This window comes from Canis lupus, chromosome 35 (assembly GCF_048164855.1).
Source record: "Canis lupus baileyi chromosome 35, mCanLup2.hap1, whole genome shotgun sequence".
NCBI lineage: Eukaryota > Metazoa > Chordata > Mammalia > Carnivora > Canidae > Canis > Canis lupus.
Window position 1 is genome coordinate 13,079,968 of NC_132872.1, and position 17,162 is coordinate 13,097,129.

At 39.0% G+C, this 17,162-nt stretch overlaps 1 protein-coding gene across 4 annotated transcripts in view; it reads left to right on the forward strand.

The window, feature by feature from the left end:
- The window catches only part of CCDC191 (coiled-coil domain containing 191), an 88,640-nt gene that overhangs the window by 17,181 nt on the left and 54,297 nt on the right, over positions 1 to 17,162 (forward strand). For all 4 annotated transcript variants that reach the window (XM_072811667.1, XM_072811668.1, XM_072811670.1 and 1 more), the window contains 4 exons: positions 109 to 287; positions 1,731 to 1,954; positions 5,112 to 5,265; positions 16,861 to 17,051. In XM_072811667.1, the coding sequence (XP_072667768.1) occupies positions 109 to 287; positions 1,731 to 1,954; positions 5,112 to 5,265; positions 16,861 to 17,051 (748 nt within the window). The remainder of the gene's footprint in view (positions 1 to 108; positions 288 to 1,730; positions 1,955 to 5,111; positions 5,266 to 16,860; positions 17,052 to 17,162) is intronic.

A 17,162-nucleotide genomic window follows, 5' to 3' on the forward strand; every position in this document is an offset into this window, starting at 1 on the left:
CTCACAGCTTTGTATTTTTATTGTACCAGGATTATTTACATAAATATGGAAATTGTACTAAATTTTAAAAAATTTTCCCTTTTTTTGTTGTTGCTCTGTCTCCCCCAGAGTTGTGTGGCTATTTGGAGGAAGAAGAGGAAAGTACCACTGTTCAAAAATTTATAGACCATCTGCTCCATCAAGAAGTGGTGGATTCTGGAATGTTGGAAGATCTTGGAATGAATGGAAACCAAGACAAGCAGCAGCAGAAGGATCCTCGTCTTACCATGGAGATGAGACATAAGCAGGTGGGAGGGAAAAACAAAATTAAAATGGGTAACAGGAAGCAATCTTTGTGTAGCACATTTAATAAGCTTAAATAAAGACTTAGGCTTTATTATGAAAAAGGGTGCCATCTGTGGTTTGGTTAGAAAGAATAAAAATATAAGAACTTCAGAAGAAAAATAATGCTCATAAACTGAGGACAGGAAACAATTTATTTAAGAAAACCGAAAAAAGGAATAATTGATTTTTGAACAATGGAGTGGTGAACTAAATTTTATTAGTTTGTATATGGTACTATTATAAATATGTAGATTGGTTTTGTTTGAATTTGATTTTTGAACTGTGACATCAAAATATTAATATCATGAATATTCCAGTGAATGTTATAATGATAATTCTTTTCCAGACAACTGAAAAATTCACTCATTTTGTGATTATAATTTGAAAGGGAGGACAGATCTGAATTAAATCTAGTTCAGCTGTTTTGAATTAGAAAGGCATATGGGAACTTTCTTTTCTTCAAAGGGAATAAATAGTGGGTTATAGAAAAAAGATGCATCTCAACTCTTTGTAGGGAAGCTTCAGGAAATCAGAATGACCAAGTCTTTCCCACATGTCCAGAACTAAGCCTGAACTAGAACGGATGTCTATACATTGTATGTTGTCTTTCAAAACCCTGAATTTCTGATTGCTTTCAAATATTAAGGTATGCCAAAGCACTGAGGATGTTAGAAGAAGGGATAGAAGTATGATCCTAGTTTGGCTTTGTGATAAAAGGGAGGAGAGGAGGCTCAATAAGAGATTGTCAGTATCTAGAAGTCTTATTATAACTGGAGAGTAAGATAAAGTTGAAGGTAAGTGAAGTGGAAGGGAAAGGAGCACTCCTTAATTCATAGCTAGAAAAGCCTCTAGGGTCTAGGGAATTAATAGGTTTGAAAAATTGACTGTGCTTATTCAGAAATATCTGTGAAAGTCATGGTTTTGATTTCCAAATATGAGCCAGAATCATTGATATATTTAAATGATAAAAGTGAGTAGTGTTCCTCATGGCACTAAAGTATTGTTGTATCTTTCACAATGCAGCCTCCCCAGAATATCCATATTCTTTCTTAAATTATAATCAGAGTGCACACAGCAGTAGTGTACACCTTGGAAAATATTAGGGGTGGGAAGTCATTATTAAGAATCCAGAACTTGGTGTCTGACGCACTAGACTTTCAACTTTTCCATGATGCAAATCATTCCCAGAGTTCTGGGAGCCCTCTTACCTGACCTCATCTAGACTTGTATTGGTTCTTACCCAAGCAAAGAAGGGATTTCTTCCTATTCTTCCAATGAACAGTGGGGCTTCTGGGCCAGAATGTTTCAAACTGGGCATATCGTGAACTTGAAAATGTATTCTAAGCTTTTGCATATCCTTTTCTATTTGGAAGGCTGCATTTCACCCTCATTGTATTCTCTTTAAGGTGAAAGAGAATCGCATGAGACGTGAGAAAGAACTGGAGCGCCAGAGAATGGAAAAGATCCAGAAAAAATCAGTCTTCTTAGAGGCTCAGTGTTTGGTACAGGAAGAAAAGAAAAAGAAGGCTCTGGAGGCCAAGAAAGAGGAGGAGGAGATTCAAAGGGAGATGGTAAAGCTGCGGAGGGAGCTAATTGAGAGGAGACTTGCTGTGGAAGAAGCATGGAAAATGTAAGCCAGCCGTGGTGAGCAGTGTAGACTTTTTGTCTAAACGATCATTTTGGAAGTACTTGGAAGTTTAAAAACATGGACATTATGATAAACAAAACACCCAAGAGAAATCACCCACTATTTCATGATCTTAACAAATTAACTGTTTACATTTTTCTGTTTCCTCTGGGTCTTGATCCCTTTACATACGTAATTGCAACCATAAAGTACATTTAATTTATTTTGCTTCTTGTAATTAACACATTGCCCAGAGTCCTGAGGTCTCATACTATTTCTCCATTGAGTTCCTAGACCATAATTTATGTAATAACCTTCCCCCCCTTCTGATAAGCATTTCAACTATTTCAAATTTTTCACCATATAATAATGCAGTGAGCTTCCTTAAGCATAGAGCTTTTTATTTTCTTAGGAGTATAATTACTGAGGTAAATGGTATAGGCCTTTTGACGACTTTTGAAATATTGCCAAATTGCTTTCCAAATGGGTTGTACTTATTTACACTATTGTTGGCAGTGGGCCAGTTTACCTACCACATTCTTCTTTGCATGGAGAGTACTATCATTTTCAATATTTTTGCGCTTTTAATAGGTATTATGTTAGTTTGCATTTCTTTGGTTACCCAAACATTAAGATTAAACATGTTTCCTTACGCACGTTTGCTAATTGTGCCTCAGCCTATGTGAATCCTGTGGGTGTCTTATCTTCTGATAATCATACAGTGTTACCATTGCCTTCCAACCACTGATGAAGAATAGGAATACCTGACATAAGAGGAGAATCAAAATAGTCCTCATAGGATATAGTACGGTTATGTATCCTCATGCAGAAAATGAGCTTCTAAATGAAATAACTAACGTATGTATGCTGAGAAACAGCACTGATGGATGACCTGCAAAAGCCTTGGAGCAACGTGCCTGATGTGACTGAATCTCAAACACAGAGGCCAGAAAGACCTGTTAGATAATCCCTTCCACCCCCATCAGCCTACACAACTTTTCTGCCGGAATTCCTGATTGCTCTTACTCTGTCTATCCAATTTAAAACAGCTCACCAGTGCACATGTGCTTTACTCTCTCAAGAGCCAGGCTGAGGCCTCCTCCAGACCCCATTCCTTTCAGAAAACGATCACCAGTGTTTTAGTGAGTTCTTGCTAAGGTCAACCTTACTTTTCAGATTGCTCTCAAACCCTGAAAAATCTAGGCTGACCTAAAATGTGAAAACAAGTAACATTTGATGGTAATGGGATGCTCTGCTCATAGTGGGCACTCAACAAATGTTCACTGCCCACCCATTCCTTTTAAAAGTTTGGATCTTATCCACAGTGCCAGTGATGTGGATAATACACTCTACTGCTAGCAGATGAACTGATTTAAACGTTCCAGAAGGCAATTGGGTAATAAACAACAGGAGACATAACATGATATTACGATTGACCTAGAAATTCCAATATTGGGAAAACTATAAGAAAATGGTCAGAAATCCAGACAAAAATTTGTGCACAAAGATAATCAAGATGATATTATTTATAATGGACATTAATAAATACTGGAGAAATTAATGAAAATGGTTATACGATGAGACAGCACTGACATGTCAGTGTTTTGTTGTTTTTTTTTCCTGGCTTTTATATCCAGTATTTCACAGTGAGCAGCTATCACTTTCATGACAGATACATATTTTAATATTATTTTAGAAAATCAGATCCATAATTTTAGAACTGTATTTCTTTAAATGGCCACTATGCTCTGCCCATAACTATCTAACAACGTCATGGCATTTGGATAGAATCAGTACAATTTTATTATTGATAGGGCTTTTTAACTTATTTGTAAGCTATCCTAAATCTGCATCATTGCATAGTTTTAAAGTATCTTCTCTAAGAGCTTTATTAATTACAAAGGGAGAAATGGCAACTTTATATGGGAGAAGTCCCCTTAACCAAGTAATGGTTAACCTCACCAATAATAAGATGTAACATTGTATGTCCTCTCTGTATGTGAGGTTTAACATGTAGACTCTTCTGGCATCCCTCTCTCAATTTTCATTTCCACAAGTATAAAGTGAAATTCAGAAAGACAAGGTGATTTGTATGAGCTCTCACAGCTGATTTGTGGCCAAGGCCCAGGAATCCTGATTGCTGACTAGGTGCTATTTTTACTCTAGCATTGGTGGTATATATACCTTACACAAATACACATACATATACTTTAATACACTCCAATAAGAGAGCAGTGACTGTGAGCTTGCCTGAGTTGTCATGGGGAAGAGACCTGGATGAGAATGGATAGGTGGGTGAGATAGAGGATGACCAGAGAGATAAGCAACGAAGTTACTGGGCAATTCCTGTCACTTGCCTGAAAACTCTTTCTTCTTCTTTTCTTTCTTTTCTTTCTTTTTTCTTTTCTTTCTTTTTTCTTTTCTTTTCTTTCCTTTCTTTTCTTTCCTTTCTTTTCTTTCCTTTCTTTTCTTTCCTTTCTTTTCTTTCCTTTCTTTCCTTTCTTTCGATTTTATTTATTTATTCACAAGGGACACAGAGAGAGAGGCAGAGACACAGAAGAGAGACTCAGGCTCCCTGCGGGGAGCCCGATGCGATCCCCGGTCCCCAAGATCACGCTCCAAGCCAAAGGCAAATGCCCAACTGTTGAGCCACCCAGGCGTCCTGAAAGCTTTTTCCTTATTGTTATTAAATTCTATTTTTTCTCTTTTCAGCTATTTTAGAATTAATATAAATTCCACTGCCTCCTTATGCAAGAATATCTGATTCTTTCATTATTTTTCCTCCCTAGAAACCTTGTAAAAGCGTTGGGGCAAAAATTTTATCCCTTATCTGAGGGCCCTTTTCTGTTCCTCCCTTCGAAGAAAAGAGAGAACTTATGTCTACATGAGAGAATACCTAGGAGTTGTTAACTCTCAAATTTTTATCAAAGTATCACTCAATGGTAAACTCAATAAAAGTACTTTACCAAAATATCTATAGGGCTTTCTACTTTTCAGAGTGTAACACTCTTATTGAATCTATATTTTATGAAGGAATAAACTAAGGCTCAAAAAAATCTGTTTTCTGATGGAAAATGCAGTGTTTGTTCTACAATAGTACGTTGTAATTACCCGTCATTAAGTCTGTTGTTCATACATGTATTTTTAAAATTGTTAACAGAGAGCAGAAAAAGCAGGAAGAAAATTCTCCAAAAAATACAGAAAAAGGCTTGTGTCAAAGTGATTCTGTTCTTCTGTATGAAGAAAAAATGGCAAAAGAAAGAAAGAAGAAATTGAGAGCGTTGTTAATCCAAACATTCAAGGAAAATCGTCAGGTGGGACTTATAACTTCTCTTTGTTCAGCATTCTGTAGCATAAATGACAGAGGGCTCTATCAGAGGTGGGCCAGTATCACATGAAGCCCAACTGAACCTCACCGCAAATACTGAATAGCCCACGCTGTTTGTTCTGTGCTACCCAGCTGGCCTAGGGCATGGGGCAGTGCTCCATTCTCCTGTCTGGGGTCTATTCCTATAGATTCTCTGTGTGATCTTGGGAGACTGGGTGTTAATTTGAGGTGGCTTCCTAAATTACCCTTTTCAGCATAGCATGTAACTAACTACTCATGTAGATCTCTGGTAGGTTTTGAAAGCTTGGCTTCCATAGTCTTCTGGATTATTCAGAAGAATTACTCAGAAAAGTCACTTCCTTCTGATAGCTAGGATCTTAAAGCAATGATACACTTCTCCTTTTCATGGTCTGCACTTTATTTTACTCTTTTCTCCCTCTCTTTTACTTTCACTTTTTGTAAAAATTACTGGTCAATTTTTTTATTGACAAATGAGGATCCTCTCCAGTCCATTTAAGCAGAAGATTCTTTCAATGAAGTGGGATTGACAGCAGTATGCGTTTGGGATTTATAACATTTCAGGTGAAAGGGATTACTTGGAAGATTTGTAAAATGAGAGGGTTGGCTGAGAAAAGATAAATATGGATATTTTATATTTTTTATAACACCCACCCAGAGCCTTAGGCTTTGCTGAAATTCAATGAGAGCTAGTGGAATGAATGCAGGAAAGCACAGATTTGACAAGAGAAAGGACAATGTCACGATGGTATTGAGGGATCTTGATAAATATAGTACAGACTTATAGAAACCCTGGAAATCATAACAGGAATTTGAATATAATATTGAGAAGTGGGATATGAACAAGAGACCACAGTAGTCTAAGAAATTTAAAAGGAGAGAGACATGGGGTGCCTGGGTAGCTCAGTCACTTAAGCATCTTCCTTCAGCTTGGGTCATGATCTCAGGGTCCTGTGTTGGAACCCATGTCAGGCTCCCTGCTCAGTGAGAGCCTGCTTCTCCCTCATTCTCTCTCTCTCTCTCTCTCTCTCTCTCTCTCTCTCAAATAAATAAATAAAATTTTTGAAAAAATGTGGTGGAGGCATTTTGGACTGATGGGCAAGAAGTCATAATTATTGAGATATAAAACAAGGGTTTTGGGGAATCCCTGGGTGGTGCAGCGGTTTAGCGCCTGCCTTTGGCCCAGGGCGGGATCCTGGAGACCCGGGATCGAGTCCCACGTCGGGCTCCCGGTGCATGGAGCCTGCTTCTCCCTCTGCCTGTGTCTCTGCCCCTCTCTCTCTGTGTGACTATCATAAATAAATTAAAATAAATAAATATTTTTAAAAAAAAGGGTTTTGGTTAGAGTTTTGGCTTTAGGAATAGAGAAGGAAGAGTAGCAGGAGGAAATGTTAAGAGTTGGGATTAACATTTTGAGAAAGATTGGCAAGGACTCTAAGATGCTACATCCTTCGGGAGACCAATAGAATTGGTCTTACAATAACAGTTCAGATTTCTGAAGGAATATAGGAAAGGAGATGAGTACTCAGAGGGCCATTTAGAGAAGGGGTGAGGAAAACATGCCAAGAAATATTATCCAACCAATGAGAGATGAGTAAGACATTTTTTCCAGAAACTTAAAACTGAAGTTCACTGTACAGGAAGAAATAATGCATGTTTTAGATAGAAGTAGCTAGCTATGAATTTTAGACTTGTAAAGAGTTGTACAAAATTCATGGTCTACCTATTCAGCCATTGTAACTTAGAAATGCGAGATTATCATCTCTACTCCACAGAGATCTGCTTGATCTAAACCTATACTTTGTTTTTAAGTGCTTATTTTGAACTTATTTTAGACATATAGAAAAGTTGCAAAAACAACATGCAGAATGCTTGAATACGCTTCACACAGCTTTTTCCAACGTTAACATCTTATGTAAGCATATCATAATTATCAGATCTAGGAAATTAACCTTGGTACAATACCATTAGATACCATTAACTAAACTATAGACATTATTAGAAGGTCACCGGTTTTTCCACTAATGTCCTTTTTCTATTCCAGGACTCAGCCCATGATTCTATGTTAGAGTATACCTAGGAGTGTATACCTAGGACTCAGTCCATAATTCTGTTTTATTTATTTTTATTACTTTTTAAAAAGATTATTTATTTATTCATTAGAATACACAGAGAGGAGAGAGAGAGGCAGAGACACAGGCAGAGGGAGAAGCAGGCTCCATGCAGGGAGCCTGACGTGGGACTCGATCCTGGGTCCCCAGGATCAAGCCCTGGGCTGAAGGAGGCTCTAAACCACTGAGCTCCCCCCTCCCCGGGCTGCCCCATAATTCTGTTTTATATAGATGTCATGTCTCCTTTGTCTCTTCCAGTTTTGTGACAGCTCGTCAGTCATCCCTTGTCTTTTATGACCTTGACATTTTTTTTAAAGATTTTATTTATTTATTTATGAGAGACACAGAGAGAGAGAGAGAGAGAGAGAGAAGGGGGGTGGGCAGAGACACAGGCAGAGGGAGAAGGTTCCATGCAGGGAGCCTGACATGGGACTCAATCCTGGGTCTCCAGGATCACACCCTGGGCTGAAGGCAGTGCTAAACCGCTGAGCCACCCGGGCTGCCCGACCTTGACATTTTTTAAGGGTACTCATCAGATATTTTGTAGAGTGTCCCTCAATTCGGGTTCTCTGATACTGTCTCTTGCTTAGATTGAGATTATGCATTTTTGGCCGGATTATTACAAGAAGTGATGCTGTGCCCTTCTCAGTCATATCAGAGGGTACATACTGTTAGTATGCTGGATTTCTGTACTGTAAAGTTGTTTTAATTTTTTATTTTATTTATTTATTTATTTTTGAGCGAGATCAAGCACAAGCGAGCGTGAGTGGAGGGGGTGGGTGGGAGAGGGCAGGTGGGGAGAGAGAATCTTAAGCAGGCTCCATGCCCAGCGCAGAGCCTGCAGCATGGCTCAGTCTCACAATCCTAAAATCATGACCTGAGCTGAAACCAAGAATCAGATGCTTAACTGGCTGAGCCACCCAGGTGCCCCTGTACTATAAAGTTACTGTTTCTCCTTTGGAATGTCTTAGAGGAGATATTGTAAAACTATGCAAATATCCTGTTTCTCCTTAAACTTTCACTTATTAATTTTAGCATATATTGGAGGATCTTGCCGGCAACATTACTGCATTTATCTAATGATGATTTTGTACTTCCCCTCCTTTCTTCTCCATTTATTAACTGAAACTCTTCTACAGAAAGAAAACCTGTCCTTTCTCCCCATTTACTTATTTATTTATTCAGTTATTCAGTTATGTTCTTTTATCAGTATGAGCTCATGGATATTTATTTTATTCTGTGGGTGATAATCTCTTACTGTCATTCTTTACTGTTACTCAAATTGTTCTAACTTTGGCCAGTCTTTCAGGTTGACTTCTTTGTTCTTTCAAAATGCTTCCATCCTTTATTGAGCACTGCTTTTCTTCTGACACCATGGGGCATTCTAGGCCCATCTTGTGTTTTCCCTGTCCTAGCCCTGGAATCAACCACTTCTCTGGTTTCTTTATGAGAGAATAGTATTTAGAAAGCAAGATCTGAATACAGGATGCTCTCGTAGCTCCTGGGGTGTCACTACTCAGTAGACAGAGCTGGGAAATATATGTGGTATATACTAACCCACACATATACACATATTATATGTATTTCTTTGTCTATTTGTATACCTATTAAAATCCATGAATTCATACTGACATCTCTAACTCCAGTGCAGTAATGCAGGGGTCATGCCAGCTTTCCCTCTTCCTTATGTATAACTTACTTCTGTGACTATCTGTCTGCTTATTAAAATACTCATGAGTTCATAATGATACCTTCAACCCTAATCCAGTGCCACAGGTTTCAGAATGCCCTTCCCACTTTATTTATAATTCCTTTCTCTGGCAGTGGCACTCATTATCCAAAATATATTTACTTATTTAATCCTGATATACTATAAAAGTAGTTTCAGAATTGCTAGACATACTGCTATGTAAACAAGTTCACTAAAACCAGAGTATGATATTTGTACATTATTTTCATTTCTAGTCTCATTCAGCCAGAATGTTATTATTTATGTTAGTTAGTCCTCTTCTTCCCTCCCCCCTCAGTGTTGCTTATGTTTATTTGTAATATTGAGTAAATCTGTAATTTTGATTTCCCCTGTGTATGAGTGTAACTGAGACATGGAGAAAACCCACCTACCAGACTCCTCAGGCTTTTACTCGAACTTGGCTAGAGACCTGAAGGTCCTCTGGTAAATGCCACAAAGTAGCAGGCCCCCTGGGCTTGTTACCATGACCCCAAGCCACATTCCTAGCCTGGTTCTTGAAGGAGCCCAAAGCTGCCCTTGGATACTGAAACTTGAACACTCAGCAGCCTAACTATGATGGCAGGACAGAAAGGGGGAAAAGGCCTAGTTGTCTTGCAGTGAGCGGCTAGATAACAAGAAACTCTTGTCAGCACCCTCGCAGTGATTCACTGGCACAAACCCAACAGCAGGCTATATAGAGGATTTGTAGGAAGACTCTGAAGAGTCTATTTCTAGGAGGAGTTCTAGTTCAAGCTCCTTTAATTCTTATAATTCTTTGTGCTTTGACTCTGAATCGTATTTGTTCCCCCAAACAATCTCTTAACATCCCATTTAGGCCAAGTTATTTAATAGACTTTCTGAGAGAAACTGAGCAGGCCCTCCCATCCAAACATAGTTTCAGGTATGGCACTGTGCATGCATCTTCCCCACGTATTTCATTACCAGGTCTCTTTGTTTTATCAAAAATACCTGTTTTTGTATAGAAACTTTCTACTTCCATTTTCTATTCTATTTTCCCTTTGATCTTGCAGTGAAATCTCTTGGGGAGATTCAGCAATCCTCATGTCATTGCTAATTAGCAGAAACAACAAGGGATTAACTATGAAACTCTTATACAAATGGCCTTCTTAATTCTCACCCTGTTCTGAAATACATTTTATGTTTTCTTAAGGAAATAAGAAAGTCTGTGATCTTTCCTGCTTGTGAAAGTTGAAGAGAACCATGAAAGATGGCCTGATACTAACTTAAATCTTAATTCTGATGGGGGAAGGTTTTGGTTTACTTACTTGGTTGAGTTTTTCTGTTAGAGAGTAAGATAATAGTGACCCAAAGGAATCACTGTTAATGTTGTGCTTACGGCATAGCACCTTCCAAAAGGCCACGCCAGACTAAACCAGGGAGATCTATTGGAAAGGAAGCCTGGATTTTTCTGACAAGGTGATAAGAACTATAGTTAAGTACCTCATTTATATAGCACGATTCATCCCCAGAGATCTCCGTTCTGTTGGGACTGCCTACATGCCACCGAAGGAAAACCATTTCTGAGCAGAAACATAGCAACCATCCTCTCAGTAATGTCGTCTATATTTGGGGAAGGAAATGAAGGAAGAGCCTCTTTGCAAATAAAACTGTAGAGAAAGAAATGTCAGGCATACACATGAAGGACATCGAGATTCTTCTAACTCTCCCCTCTATGCTTATTGCCAAAGACCATGTGTGGTATGCATTTTAGGAGGGGTTTGAAACATAATTATGTATTACTTCATACAGTTAATTCCAAGAAGAAATTTCCAAGTAAAATTTTATCAGTAAAGAGGTTGTCTATTTTGTTCTCTTCTTCCTTACCCTCACCCTATGAGTCCCTCGCATGTCCCATTCTCAAGGAAGGGACAGTGAGGGCCATTTTACCAAAACATCGCATTGATGTTTGGCTTTTCAGAATGCCATGAAGCTGTTTTTGATCCAAAGGTTCCAATTCATGTATAAGTAATTTTTTTGTCTTTTGAAAAAAGTAACTGATTAAATTCTGCTTTTAAAAAAGTAAGAGCCTTTGGCATAAATGGAGCCCATTCTATAAAATTTTATAGTAGAATATCTTTTCCCCTAAATACTAGACATTTCAGGTGAATATTTATAAGGATCTTGAGAACCATATGCGTAGAAACAAATGACATCACATCACTGTCTTACTGTCAGGCTACCCTGGGGGTGAACCTAACATTTATCTAATATATTCTGAGATGAGCTGTACTCTTGGCTTAGTTTGAGTGTGTGTGGCTGGGGGTGGGGGAGAGTGGGCAGGGAGTGCATTGGTAGAGGGGGGAAGGAAGTCTGGAAGAGGAAGAAAGAGGAAAGGAGAGAAGACGTGGGAAGCAGCAGGTCTGCCTTCCCTAAAGACACAAGGCCCTGAAAACTGGTCTAAGCTACGTTGGAGAAAGAGCACTGTCCTAATGAATAGTCTGGTTATAGGCTGTATTATAATTATTCATCTTTAAAAGATCCCAGAGTGTTTTGCTGGTTAAGAATTTACTATGTGGTTAAGACTGAGCAATTACTTTCTGAAATTGTAGTATTTCTGAAGTGAGGCAGAGTTAGATTAATAAGCAGTATTATTGATTAAAGTTCTTTGCAGAATTAAGAATTTACAGAATGTCCTTATGTTGGCAAATACATACTCACATGTTTATGAGTGAAGTGTAATGATGTCTGATGTATGGGATTTATTTGTAAATAATCCAGAAAAAAAAATGCATGGAGAGATAAAACAAGATTAGCAAAATGTTGATAATTTTTAAAGCTAAATGAGGTGTTTATTTCTTCTTTCTGCTTTTGAGTATGTTAAATTTCTGTAATGAAAAAAAAATTTCTGTAATAATGGTGTTTTTGTTTTAAGTTTAAAAGGGGAAGGAGAAAAAAACAAATACAGAAATTAAAACATTGCATCTTCTGGGATATAACAAAAATAGCTTTTTGTCTGTAACCAGTGTTAACATTTTGCACAGCAGTGGTTGTCAAAGCTTGGGCCTCTGGGCTTTCCATGGAACCAGGCATGTCCAGGTCTTAGCACTGTGTGCAGAGAACTGAATGTATTTTCCTTAATGTAATCAGTTATAGGGATTTTTATTCCTTGAGACAGAGAGCACAATGACTTCCTTTCTTTTCTTTGGGGCATAATTATGAAAATCAGGAGTAGGGTGGGTCACAAGTTACTCCTTCCCAGGCTCATTCATTTTGCCTTGATAAGGATCCTCCTCTCCTCCTCTCCCCAACCCCCAGGGACTTCATACGTTCCTTGGGGCTTTTGCCTAGCTGTAGTGGTCCCCAAAAGGAAAAAGGTACTTCCTTATGTAGCTAGCTATGGAGTGCTTGTTCCCTTTTGGCCAGGGAGCAGCAAGGAAGTCACCTGGGGTCCTGGGGGGTGTGTGTAGCTTTCTTGCTGACATCGAGGCAAACCTTGGCCAGCTCCCCTCGACCACTAGTTGCACCACCGTTAGTTCTGTTCGGCAGAAATAAATTGTAAACTTGTTGACATTTTTGTCCTCTTTACAATGCATTGTTTATTTTTCCATGACTGAGAATTTTGATGCAATTATCACTGAGCTTTCTGACAAAAGGGAAATAGCTGAGGAATTTTGATGAGTTCCCCACTTCATTAATCAGAACAAGCATCTCTAGTGACAGGGTTAGAATTACAATGAAGATTAGATAGCAAATTGCTGTTCCACCTAACGTCAATCATTCTCCGTGACAGCAGTGTGATTACACTTCAGGGAAGAGCTTTTCTTGCCAACAGAACGAGGGCAACTCCAGTGCAGGTAATAAATTTAGCAGGGCGAGCTGTCATTTCTTCTCTTGAGTGGAATCCTTAACAATCAAATGCTGTCTTGTGGAAGATTTTGAAAGGAGGAGAGCATTTCCCTTAAAACTTTCTAAATTTCACTTTGTAGTATTTTGTAAATCATTACAGATCATGTATTTAGGAACAGTTCTTCCCACCGTGATTTTCAGGATTTTACTTACTTGTACGAAGCCTTTTTCACCACCACTTTGTTAAAGAGATGTGGAAATTAAGAATCCATGACTATATCTGGAAAACCTATCAGAAATAAAACATGGTACGGAAATAAAGGAGGTAGGTAAGAAATGGAGGGAGGTCAGCCTAGTTGTCTGGCTAGTTAGAACATTAAATTCTTTTTTTTTTTTTTTTTTTTTTTTTTTTAGAACATTAAATTCTGAAACAGAATTTATTAAATAGAATGTATTAGACAGAATGTATTCCTCTTCCAACCCAGTTGTGCTTTTTAATAGTAGTTCTCTTTTCAAAGAGCAAAAGGACAGAGCACTGCTGTAGTTCCAGAATCTAGTACTAAAGAGGAGGAGCAGGCCTGGGAACAGCAGGGACTCAGCTGGGGGGGGGGGTGGGGGGTGTTGGGAGAGGTAATAGAATAAATAGATCATGACCATGGAAGTATGCCACTTCTCATCTCTTCTAAATAAAAGCAGAGTGCTAGCATCTTCCAAAGAAGAGGGACTAAGAATATTTTCCTCCAAGCACATTTATGGGACTCTTGTTTGCCTAAATAACATTTGCTGTGAATCAAAATTAACTAAGTGGTGGGGCACCTGGGTGGCTCTGCCTTCAGCTCAGGTCATGATCCTGGGGTCCTGGTATCGAGTCCCGCATCGGGCTCCTTTCAGGGAACCTGCTTCTCTGCCTGTGTCTCTGCCTCTCTCTCTCTCTGTGTCTCTCATGAATAAAAAAATAATAATGTGTTTAAAAAAAAAAAGCAAAACTGGCTATTTTTGGTTCACATGTTAATTTTTTTTTAAGTTTTAATGGGATTGCCCTTTTGAATAGACAAGAAAAACCAATAAGTTGATTTGAGTCCATCACTTTGCTGTTACTTCCTTCTATGTAGTGCAACTGAATTATAGACCTTTAAAACTGATCATTTTGCTTTCAAAATCTAAACTATTTTAAAAAAATATATTGACTATGGCATTTATTAACTCAAATTTTCCCCTCTTAAATTCAGATATGCTTTAGCAGTACTCTACCATTGTCAGTTATGACTATGACTTCTTTCTCTTGCGGGATAAAAGTAGCAAAGAATATGCTCTTCATTTTTTGGAGACTTTTTGCCTAATAGATTGGGTCATCAGGATGCCAGAATGTTTCAGTATTAGCCTTTGGTGTACCACTTACTTTTCACTCTGAATTTCATCATTAACCCTTCTCTACTTGAAGTTTAGTTTGGTAATGTAAATCATGATAATATCTGCAGTCTCTATATTGTAATGATGGTCTGCAAAGTAATAAATAGTGCACGTAATATTGTGCTTACAGTAATGCTTGGAACTTTGTAGACACGGAATATAGAAAGCCAAGGACACTATTAATAGTGTTGTTATTGTCTAAGGTGGGTTATGTTTGTATTATTTCATCCTTAGAAATATTCTAGGAGTTTAAATTGGAGATAGCTGTACATAGAATATTTCAAGTCATTTGAGAGTCCTTTATTTTTTTTTTTTTTTTGAGAGTCCTTTAAATGAATCTGGTAGACATAGTATGTTTTCTTTTGACCATGACACACAAGTTAATTTTTTTTTTCCCATGCTCTATTTTGTGGGTTAGACAGGCAGGTAGTAATGCAAAAATTCTATCTAGCAGCTGTATGTCTCCCTTTTTATGACTGGAGGTATATCCTGTATTCAGCAAATCTCCCTTCCTCCTTCCCTCTCTTCTCTTCCCTCCCTTTCATGGGATCTAAGATGAAGGTCTAGACAGTGTGCCCTCATTTGACATAATGGAAAGGGAATGAGAACATTTTAAAGTTTGCCATGGTTTCTCCTGATAAATAATAATAAAGAGGATTTTGTAATTTGTCTAAATGGGAATAGAACTGAATTTTTGCATAAAAAAACATTGTTTGCCAAAAGGGCTATTTCTAAGAATTCTAGCATATGCTTACTTGCAATATTAGTCTTTTAATTTATATGCCCTCTTTCCCTAAACCTCTCAAAAGGAGAGATTAAATCTTTGTTCAGAGTTCCCAAATTTATTTTTATTTTTTTTTAACTTTTTTTTAATTTTTATTTATTTATGATAGTCACAGAGAGAGAGAGAGGCAGAGACATAGGCAGAGGGAGAAGCAGGCTCCATGCACCAGGAGCCTGATGTGGGATTCGATCCCGGGTCTCCAGGATCGCGCCCTGGGCCAAAGGCAGGCGCCAAACTGCTGCGCCACCCAGGGATCCCAGAGTTCCCAAATTTAAATCCAATGGTGGCTGCTTACTAAATGTTGAAGTAGCAAAAGGGTTGTTATACAGGTAGAAGCAGTAAATACAGTTGACCCTGACAGGGCTAGCAAGTGGTTGAGGCTGGTCATTTAGGCCACAGTGTCACTTTCTGTGAGGTTACATTCTGTTTTATTGCTACCAACACTTGATACAACTCTCAGATTTGCCATTTTCATTCATGGGACCCCGTCCCTTCCTTCTGGGGGCTCGTAGTCTAGTGGAAACCAGTAAACCGGGGATCGTAATACAGTATAATGAGTGTTGTGATGGAAGAAAGCAGAGATTGCTCTGGAAACAGTGGAAGGACACTTGTATTTGGGGAGAGTGGTTGGTAACAGGAGAACTTCCAGAAAGAAGGGAGTCCTGAAGTAGTCAAAGAGAGGGCAGAAAGGGAGGACTGAGAAATGAGCATGCACATAGGAAAGGTTAAAAGGTGTGGTTGAGGACAGCCCGGGTGGCGCAGCGGTTTAGCGCCGCCTGCAGCCCAGGGCGTGGTCCTGGGGACCCTGGTTCAAGTCCCACATCGGGCTCCCTGCATGGAGCCTGCTTCTCCCTCTGCCTGTGTCTCTGCCCCTCTCTCTCTCTCTCTCTCTCTCTCTCTCTGTCTCTATGAATAAATAAATAAAATCTTAAAAAAAATAAATTAATTAAAAGGTGTGGTTGAGGTAAGGGCAAAAACTGAAAGTTCTGTGATGTAGTGGGAACATTTAGTTTACTGTGAAGGTAGGAGATGTAGGCAGGGACTAGATTTCAGAGAGTTTCTTAGGCTAGGACCATAAGTAAACTTTTCTGGGGACATCCGTAGGCTCAGTGGAACTTCTCTCCCTTGTGATCACATGCAAGTAGCGGAAGATCCCAAACATCCTGAGCACCTAGTCTCTCTAGGCCTGCTCACCAAAGCTCTGTTGTGGTCAGTGGTAGCTCAGCTGTCACTGTTGTTTTAGCTATCTTATTTCCAAGGACCAGAGATCCCTATTCTGTCCTCATGGGATCTTCCATGTTCCTTTGTGCAGGACATCAGCAATGTTTGTAACAGGAATTAATTAATCAGTTGGTATTTTAAACTCCCAAGACAAGCTGGCAGTCCTACGGGAAGCAGGTATGTCAAGCTTCTCAAACAAGTCACTTAACCTGGGTCTTAGATGTGACTGTTCCTCCAACCCTCCAGAGGACCGATGCCTTACAGTGAGAACTAAGTATTACAGTTTAGGTCATGAGCCTGGGTACCTCAGCTGCATGACTTGAATACTTTCTGTCATTATTCGCATAAAGCAGTTATATTTTGTTCCCCTTCATCAAGACCACAGGCCCTAGATTTGTTAGAAGAAGTGTGAGGGGGAAATCTGAGGGGACCGCTCCCAGTGTTAGGTGTTAGAGACACTGAGGCTGGTCAGTGGTGATTTTCCACATGTTTCCGTTGCAGTGTCAGAAACGGTATTTCTCTGCCTGGCACAGTCTGATCCTTGATCGTAGGATTACGCTGGGAAAAGCTGGGACCCTGTCCGACTGGAAGTTTCAACTGAAGGTCCTGCGAGCCTGGAGAGACTACACAAGATCCCAGAAGTTGGCGCGGGAGACCCAAGCCCTGGAAAATGACCTTCGAGAAGCAAACAGGTACTTTTATTTGGATCACGAAAACCCCTCTGGTGTGTTTAGGACATTTTTCCTCCTGAGGAATCTTGAAGTAAACTCTAAAAATTCTATTCACTAGAATCATCTCATCTA